Source organism: Coffea arabica, chromosome 1c, assembly GCF_036785885.1.
Source record: "Coffea arabica cultivar ET-39 chromosome 1c, Coffea Arabica ET-39 HiFi, whole genome shotgun sequence".
NCBI classification, from domain to species: Eukaryota; Viridiplantae; Streptophyta; class Magnoliopsida; order Gentianales; family Rubiaceae; genus Coffea; species Coffea arabica.
This window is the reverse complement of record NC_092310.1, coordinates 8215789-8226093: the sequence shown is the minus strand read 5'-3', so window position 1 is coordinate 8226093 and position 10305 is coordinate 8215789. Positions and strand designations below refer to the sequence as shown.

General features: G+C 36.7%; 1 protein-coding gene across 1 annotated transcript; it reads left to right on the top strand.

The window, feature by feature from the left end:
• Positions 1-257: 257 nt before the first annotated feature.
• On the top strand, positions 258-797 carry LOC113696725 (uncharacterized). Its single transcript, XM_072084300.1, has one exon. It carries the CDS (start codon positions 258-260, stop codon positions 795-797), a length of 540 nt encoding a protein of 179 aa, XP_071940401.1.
• Positions 798-10305: the final 9508 nt, after the last annotated feature.

Here is a 10305-nt window from a genome sequence, read left to right as displayed (position 1 = left end):
GCGCCCGAGCTCATCATGAACGAACAACGAAGAATAAGGTGTTTTGTCCAGGGCCTGAACGTGGAGATCCAGAAGGATCTAGCTATAACCCAGATTAACGCCTTCAGTGAGGCAGTAGAGAAGGCTCAACGAGTAGAAAATGCCAGGCTACAAGTGAGAAACTTCCAGGTGAAGAAGCGAGAATTTCTTGGAAGTAGTTCGAGACAATGAGATAAGAATACCCCACCCAAGTTTGGAGGGGAAACTGGAGGAGGAAGATGCCGGGAATGTCAAGAGGTGGCCAAGTTGGGAGAGGTCAAAGAGGAGATTTTCAAGGAGGCTCGGCTTCTGCATCTCGCAGACCCTGCGGGTATTGTCGAAAGTCAAACCACACAGAGGACAGTTGCTGGAAGAAGGAGAGAAATTGTTTGCGCTGCGGAAGTGCAAACCACCAGCTTGCCACTTGTCCGGTCCTATCACGAGATGGAAGGGGAAGCCAGCAACAGACGAGTACCAATTCCAAACCGGCTAAGGTGGAAGGGACTAAACCTAAGGTATTGGCTCGAGTGTATTTACTGGAGTTACAACAGGTCCCCAATTCTTCTGAAGTTGTAGAAGGTACGATTCCTGTATTCCATCGATTTGCGAAAGTTTTAGTAGATCCCGGTGCTACTCATTCATTTGTCAACTCCAATTTCATGTGCGGAATAGACATAAAACCTACTAGTTTACCTTATGACCTGGAAGTTAGTACTCCTACGGGGGATCATCGTTTGATCACTAGTATGGTTTATAAAGATTGTGAAGTTTGGGTATGAGAGAGGAAATTGTTAGGGGATTTGATAAGCCAGTCCATTAAGGGGTATGATGTAATCTTGGGCATGGACTGGTTAGTCCGGTATAATGCTCAACTTGATTATAAGAGGAAAATAGTGGAGTTTTGCATTCCTGGGGAGGCGACCTTAAGGTTAAAGATAAGAGGTAGGTTAGCTCCATCTGCTTTGATTTCGGGTATCCGAGTTAGGAAATTATTAAGTAAAGGGACGCAAGGGTTCTTAACCTTTTTAATCAATACCCTCACAGATAAATTAAAGGTAGAGGATGTGCACGTAGTGAAGGAATATCCAGACATATTTTCTGATGAGTTAGTAGCCCTATCTCCGGAGAGAGAGATAGAATTCAAAATTGATATGCTACCGGGAACGTCACCTATCTCTAAAATCCCATATCGGATGGCACCTGTTGAGATAAAGGAATTGAAATTATAGTTACAAGACCTTTTGGAGCGAGGGTTCATTCGAGAGAGTGGGTATCCTTGGGGAACCCCTGTGTTGTTTGTGAAGAAAAAGGATGGGAGTTTGCGGATGTGTATAGACTACTGGGGGTTGAATAATGTAACGGTTAAAAATAAATATCCACTGCCCCATATTGATGAGTTGTTTAACCAGTTGCAAGGGGCGGTGGTCTTTTCGAAATTAGATATCCGACAGAGATACTATCAATTGTTGATTAGAAAGGAGGACATACCAAAAACTGCCTTCAATTCTAAATACGAGCATTTTGAATTCGCAGTCATGCCCTTTGGACTGACCAATGCCCCTGCTACCTTCATGGATTTGATGCATAGGGTTTTTAACTTTTATTTGGATCGATTTGTAGTTGTATTTATTAATGACATCCTAGTTTATTCAAAAACTCGTGAGGAGCATGAGCAACACTTAAGACTCGTCTTGCAAACCCTAAGAGAGCATCAGTTGTACGCCAAGTTTAGTAAGTGTGAGTTTTGACTGGAGAAAACTTCTTTCTTAGGGCATGTAATTTCCCAAGAGGGCATCTCTGTTGACCCGGTGAAAGTAGAGGCCGTGACTGATTGGAAAAGGGCAGAAAATTCCACGAAGATCCGTAGTTTTCTAGGGTTAGCTGGGTACTATAGGCATTTTATTAAGAATTTTTCTAAACTTGCCGGTCCTTTAACCTGTCTTGGAAGTCATAAGGTGATTTCTGGTAATGTTAAAGTAACGTCCACACTGCTAGAACGAATTAAAGAGGTTCAGAAGGAAGATTCTATGGTACGAACGTCGGGAGAGAAAGTGAAAAAAGGGAAATTGTCAGATTTCAACTTTAGTCCCGAGGGAGTTTTAAGATACCGAAACCGAGTGGTAGTGTCCAAAGATGTAGTATTAAAGAAGGAAATCTTAGAGGAAACTCATCGGTCCAAGTATACAATCCATCCGGGTAGTAGCAAGATGTATCAGGACCTCAAAGGAGCCTATTGGTGGGACAACATAAAGAAGAAAATTGCTCAATACGTGCAAACGTGTCTCATCTGTCAACAAGTTAAGGCGGAACATCAAAAATCATCTGGATTGTTATAACCTCATGAGATACCCGAATGGAAATGGGAAAACATTACAATGGATTTCATTTCAGGTTTGTCGAAAACATAATGAGAACATGATGCCATTTGGGTGATCGTCGATCAGTTAACCAAATCGGCCCATTTCTAGCCGGTAAACATGAATATTCCATGGATAAATTAATCCAAGTGTATATAGATGAGATTGTAAGACTCCACGGAGTTCCTGTGAGCATTGTTTTGGATAGAGATCCTCGTTTCGTATCTAGGTTTTGACAGAAATTTCAAGAGATCTTGGGGAAAAAACTCAACCTTAATACCACTTATCACCCCCAGATAGATGGACAATCGGAGCGAACCATTCAGACCCTTGAGGATATGTTAAGAACTTGCATCTTGGATTTTGGGGGTAACTGGGGTCAACATATGACATTAGTAGAGTTTGCTTACAATAACAGTTACCATTCGTCAATTCAAATGGCACCATACGAAGCGCTTTACGGAAGGAAGTGGCGATCACCGATTTATTGGGATGAAGTCGGCGAAAGAAATGTTCTAGATCCAATAACTATTCCATGGATGGAGGATACACGAGAAAAAGTCAAGTTGATACGACAAAAACTCCAAACAGCTCAAAGCCGGCAAAAGAGTTACGCGGACAATCGAAGAAAAGATTTGGAGTTCGAAACTGAGGACCATGTTTTTCTTAAGATTACACCGTTACGAAGAGTCACGGCGGGTAAAGGAAAGAAACTTCAATCGAGGTTCATCAGACCTATCAAAATTCTCTAGAGAATTGGAAAAATAGCGTATCGACTTGAATTACCATCAAGTCTGTCCAGGATTCACGATGTCTTCCGTGTCTCGATACTTAAGAAGTATTATCCCAATCCGACCCACATCTTACAATCAGAGGAAATTGAGATAGATGAGTCACTCACCTATGAGGAGAAACCTGTGCAGTTGCTCGATTGAAAGGTTAAGGAGCTGAGAAACAAACAAATCCCTTTGGTGAAAATCTTGTGGAAAAATCAAGGGATAGAATAGGGTACCTGGGAGGTGGAGGAAGAGATGCAAAGGAAATACACTGAGCTATTTGTGGATTAAGGTGAGAAATTTCAAAAACGAAGTTTTTTTAAGGGGGAGAGAATGTGAGAACCTGAAAATTTTCTTATTTTCTAGGCTTTATTTTATTTATTTGTACGCCTGTTCTATATTTTCTTTATTAAAAAAATTTTCTAAATAATTTTTATAAGTGAATATAGTTTTTAAATCATTTTTCTAGTATAAGTTGGTTCATGAGATTTTAGGAGTGTATATTGGACGTGGGACCCGTTAGTGCGTTAAGTGTGAATTATTCGGCCAATTAGGTTAAGTTTTGTATACCGGAATTAATTTATTAGGTGTTAATAGGTAATTAGAGGTTACCTAAATGGATTAATATTGGAGAGACTTGGAGATAAGTTTAAAACCAAAAAGGCGCCATGTGTCACTTTATGATTCCACCTTGGACTTTGACCATTTTACCCCAACTTTACTAAATAACCAAAATTGATCCAAAAATCATCATTTTCTTCATCCTCTTGGCCGAACCTTCTAAGGAGAGAAAAGAAGAGAAAACTCCAACTACTTCATCCATTTCTTGCACAAATCTTGTGATTCAACCACCAAACCTTGAAAACACTCCATAAAAATCCTTGGTTAAGTAGTGTTATAGAAGGTGGTGGAGTTGTTTTGGAAGAAGGAAACCTAAGCTACTACCTTTCTTGAGGTATCAAGATATGGTGTGTAGAAATTCATAGTTTGTTCTTAATAATGGTTTGTTAGTAGCTTTTGTGGCTAAATATGTTGATTTGTAGTAGGTTTGATGGTTGGAAGTGGAGTTTTGATGGATTTTTTATTTATTATTGATTTTTCTATTTTTATATAGTAATTATTGTTTAGTCATGGATTGATGGTTTGTTATAATGTAAAATGGAGTTTGTATATGTTGGATATGATAGGTTGCGGAAAATTTTTGGTTTGGTGCGGAAATTCCAGATTAGGGTTTCATCTTACCCTGTTCTGCCCGGTTCTGTTCGGCCATGATTGAGGCTGAATCAGCCTTAGGTTAAAACATGAAAGTTGTAGGAAATGATGTTTTATAGCTGCCTATAAAATTCAGCCCAATCCGAGTACTGTAGCATGTGAAAAGACAAAAATACCCCTAATTGCCATAAGTAGAGTTCGATGGACCGTGTTGACATTTCTCCAATCTGACAGCATCTGTTCACCCAGATCCGTACTGAATTAGATTTTGGCCAAAACACAGAAGTTGTAGTGCTATGTCTTAGCTTTCCAACGGCCCTAAAAATGCCTCAATTGGACTTCGATAGCTTGAGTTGTTGTCATTTAAGCATCGTGCGGTTAACTAGCCTGATTGTGAGACTCTGGTTCTGTAATTTGAAATTTTGATCTGGTTACACTACGAACTAGACTAAGTGGTCTTCATCAAAATTGTAACCTTTTATCTTAGCTTCGAAACGGTATAAATTGCACACCAATTCGATAACCGTAGCTTCAGTTGTGTCCGATACGCTAAGCGACGTCAAATCTGTCTTTTGTTTTATGGCTTAAACTTCATTTCCGGACATTTTCTTAACTTGATTTTGTACCTATACGACATTGAGCCTATTGAACGGCTATTTAAATGAGATTATTTTATGAGTGACTTAGGGGTTGTCTAAACCTTTAGCACCAAGTGTTCCTTATTTTCACTTTCAAATTCTTTTGGCTTTGCATTAGTAGTATGTGGATTAGTTTTATGACTCGTGTTCGAGTCTCATTGTGTTTTCTTGAATGTTTTAGGGCATGCCAGTGACCTAAGGTGCTCGTTGGGCGGAAATTTGTGAAATCTCTTTGTTTGATTGGTGAGTGTACTACTCACATGATTGTTACTTCATGGCTTTGTTATACTTGAAATCTATGATTGGAATGCTTGTGTTTACTGATGATATTGGTTGAGACGAGGGTGCACTTTATCACTCTCGTACTCTATGGTTTATGTGACTGTTTACTGTATCAATTGAATTTCTCTTGCATGTACTTGAATTGGTGTTGTTTGGACGTGTATCCAACGACTTTGCTGTTAACTCTGAGCTCAACCCCATTGGTGGTCAATTGAATCGAGCCAACGAGGGCATAGTCGAGCAAATTGACAAGCCATGGGGACTGTTTTGTGGAATCATTGGGTATGAGACTCTTGATTCCGGTATACTCGAGTATTACCATTTCTGAACTGGTTGGAGTTCGACCCCGATAAGGGGTATGTGAGGTGGACGGAAATTGGAGAAAAGTGGAGTCTACGGTATTGGTTACTCTTTATACATTGACGGAGCGTCAATGAGGTGAGATCAAGTATGGCAAAAGTAGAAAAGGGCTCTTGAGAGCCATCCGTATCATTTTCTCTCATTTATTATGTGGTGTTAGTTTTGCTCTCTTGATGAACATATTTGAATTGAGTATTATTGTGATTATGTGCTCCTTGAATGCCTGAGTGATGGTACCTCATTGGGCGAAAGCTCACTCCATTAAATTTTGTTTTCCTTACAGGGAACAACCTTTTGGAGACTATGATGTTTTGAAGCACGATTTGAGTTAGTTTTAATATATTCTCTTGTAAAGCTCCTCGATGGTTAGAAAAACCCTAAATGTACTTTGATCCAATTATTTTCCTTTTGATTTATAAATTACAAACGTATGTGTATAAAACTATTTAACCATGTTCATGTATCGTATTTGGTTTGGAAATGTTCATTCTTCAGAATTATATAACGTTATCTGTATTCGATTGGGTTCTGACTGGATGGTGACGTGGCAGTCACTATTCATTTACGGTTCCGATTTTTTTTCATTTTTTCATTTTGCGATTTTTTTGAATCGTGTATGCACGCTATTTTATTCCGAAACATTTTAAATTGTACATAACTGTATTAGTAGTCCTTGCGAGAGTTGGACAGGCGGTCTGCTAACCCCTTTGGTACGCCTTAGGGGAAGGTGGGGCTGTCACATTGACGGAGTGTCCACTAATACTTGATCAAGATCTGGTGAAGCAACGGGAATTTGGCTCCTGAGAGCCATCTGTGTCCTTATACTTTGATTGTTATTTATAGTGTTATTGTTTCTTTTAGAAAATAAATTTTACACTGTTCATTTTGATATTTGCTACTTGAAGTGTTATTGCTCACTTTTATGGACTTGTTATACTCGCTACTTTGCTACTTTTAAATAATGGTCCTTATACTTTGCTAATTTGATATTTGCTACTTGATGCGTGCACTTTTAAATAATGGTCGACTTGCTATTTGGAACCTCACTGAGTTTTAGCTCATCCTATTCTATTAAATTTGTTTTTCTTATAAGGGGTACAAGCGAGAGCGTATGACTGGTATAGGCTAGCATAGTCTAGTAGTTTTTGAACTTTTGCGATTGTACTAACGCTAATGCTCGATTAGGACTGAATGTATCTGGAACTCATATCTTTTGATATATTTGGGATTGTATGGATGATTGAAATAGAAATGAATGTGTTCGTATGTTCCAAACTTGGAAATTGTTATTTCTTTTATTCTTGAAGTTGCACCCTATTTTCTTGATGTGAGTAAGTTCTAGCGAGAGTTGGACAGGCGGTCCGCTAAACCCTGGGGTATGAACTCATATCTTTTGATATATTTGGAATTGTATGGATGATTGAAATAGAAATGAATGTGTTCGTATGTTCCAAACTTGAAAATTGTTATTTTTTTTATTCTTGAGGTTGCACCCTATTTTCTTGATGTGAGTGAGTGAGTTCTGGCGAAAGTTAGGCATGCGGTCCGCTAAACCCTGGGGTATGCCCTAGGGCGAGGTTGGGTCGTCACAAGACCACCCAATATTTTTGAGGAATTCATGTCATTTTAACTTTCTTTTATATACGTATGTAGGTTTCATACATCAAGTTGGAGAAGAATAGAAAGAGAGCTCAAAAGTGCTTTTCAAGCTTCAAAAAGGGAAGTTGCATAATTTTTATAAACTTTGAAGGTTTTAAGATTTTCATGATTGAAATTAGCATAAGTTTGCAATATGCAAGCTTGTTTTTGATGGAAAGAGATAGTTTTGCAGTGAATTTACATGTTTGAAATAATTTTGAGAAAAAAGACTCTCGAGTGTGCGAATAGAAAATATTTCTGCAAAAACAGGGATAGAAACCTGCCCTTGAAATGATTTCATCTAGAAGTCAGTTTGAAGAACCAGTTTCTCAATGGTAAAAAATTTTCGAGAAACCGTTATGGACAAAAATCGGTTCTCAGACCGTTTCTGTCTAAGAAACAGTTTTTAACTTCAAAAAACATATATACATGAGGTCTTCCGATTCAAATTCATGTCACATATCATTTTCCACTTCCTTCTTTTTTCCCTTCATAAGAGCAATGAACCAACCTTCTTTTAAGCTTCTCAAATCTTTCATTTAACTTGTTTTTCATGCTTAATCTTGCTAATATATCACATTAGGAGCTTCATCAACTTGATTCCATCCAACATACACAATCAAAACACCTCAAAATCTCACATCAAGTTCAAAAACCTTATTTCTTGGCCTTTCTAACGTACGAATTTTGAGGAGATTTGTGGGTGAATTTCTTGAGGGATTTTTCTCGATTTGCATCATACAACTTGGAGGTAAGATTTCTTCACAATTCTTTTACTTTTGTAAAATATTAGAAGCGGGTTTCTCTTGAATATCTTGAAATCCAAATTTTTTGAACTTTTCTTGTATGAGTTTCATTTTTATGATATTTTGGGTGATTGTTTAAAGCTTGTAGGGATGATCATAACATGGGTTTGTTGATTGTTTCAGAATTTTGCAAATTTATGGTCATTTTGTTGAATTATTTTTCTTATAAATTTGAGAAATGCCTAGTTGATGCAAATAATGTTTTGTGGATGATTTGTTGTGCTGGAATGATTCATTTGAGCTTGTTAGAGTGGAGGATTTTAGAAAAATATGGACATATACAAGTTTTGGCTAAAAATTGTTAATTTCTCAATTCTTGGCATAATGAGATTTTTTAATTTGATTAAGTTCCAAATACAAGAGCATGTTAATTTAGCTTCATATGATGAGACTAAATTATTGCCAAATTGAAGGTACACATATGAAGTGAACTTGAGTTTTTATTTGCAATTTAATTTATTACTTGTGCAGAAGTTTAGGTCATTTATTTGATGAATAAGAGAAGATGGGGCTGATTCGTTTATGCTTAGAGTCATTCATATGAAGATTATATTCTTTTATGACTCTATTTTCTTTTCTTGGGATAGCTGTGAAAGTTATGTGATTTCCACATACATTTGTTTTTATAGACATGGTGCGATGAAAGAACGTTTCACATAAAAGAAGAAGAGGATCTTAACTGACACTATGGATCAAGGCAGTTTTTCAAACTGTCTTGGGTTGCACCATTACCATCTCTACCCAAGCAACATGAACCTCATGAAGGGGAAGAATGATTTTTCTCTAACCTTTTTCTTTCCTTACTTGATGTTTGTAGTAGTAGTAGTTTATGTTAGTAGTTTCTTTAAATAGAACTTTCTTTAAGTAGTTTCTTTACATAGCTTTAATCTTTACATAGTTGATCATGTGAATATTTGTGTTTGCTTGACTTTATGGGGTATTTTGAAACTTCCGTGCTTTGGTTGAATTATATCTTCGCTCTTCCCACATTGAGGACAATGTGGTGATTAAGTATGGAGGAGGAAAATTGATTTTGGTAATTGAATGGCCATGGATATAAGTGATTCGCTTTTATGATTATTACACTTGTGTTTATTGTTTTTGAAGAAAATTTTGGGTTGCTTACAGGGAGTTGGTATTTTTACAAGGGAAAATTTTATCAAAATTTTTAAAAATTCTACAAAATTTTTGAATGATGTCTAATTATCTAAGATATAGTGCTAAGTGGTTCATATAGCTCCCCAATTTTGGAAGACATTGTGCAATTTACTTTGAAAAATTCATGATTTTAATAATTTGGAACACCTTGAATAAGATGATGAATTGTTAAGAAAGAAAAATATATCTTGTTAAGAAGAGAAAATTGTACTTATGAGTGCATATTTGATGACTTCCCCTATTTTCTCTTGGCTATTGTTAGTTGTGGGATAGGTAAATCTATTGTGTGTACAATTTATCTTCTTAGCAATTCTCCTTGCTCTTTGACTATTTTTGTAGAAAGAGGGAGTTTGTTGTTCAAAATTTAAAAAAAAAATTTCTAGCTCCATAAACTCAAATACTGAGTAATCGAGGGTTTTCACCTAAAAATTTCAAGTGTGGGGAGTTGTTAATAGCTTTTTATACACTAAACTTAGTGGTAATTTCAAGTGATTTTAAATTATGTTTGGCTTAAAACAATAACATTAAGGATGGAAATTTTTCATAAGTTAATGTTTAAACACATGAGATTTAATGTTAAAAGTTTTTAGTATCCTTTCATTTGTTTGGATGATTGATTTTTTTTTTAAAAAAAAAAAGAGAATGAAAGTTTCATTAGAAATTTGATAACCAAATCAAGCAAGGAAAACCTTGAGTATGCAATGATTAAGTCAAGAAAACAAGGCAAGAGATCGATTATTGGACAAGAAATGGTTAAAAACCTTAGTTTGGTGACAAAACGGTTGAAGAAGCTTATCAAAATATTTTGCTAAGAGGAAACCGGTCCTCCAAACCAATTCTTGTCCAAGGTCCGGTTTCTCTATCTTTTCCAACTTTTGCAAGTTGCACATGATTCTCCTTGATGAATTGATGCTAGTTGGACCAACCATGCTTGATGGGATTTAAAGGAAGACAGATTAACTTGTCAAGAAACTTCATTAATACTTTTCAAACATTCCAAAGTTGGAAGAATCATGTACCCTTCTTTCTTGACTTTTGAAACATTACTTTTGCTTGTCTT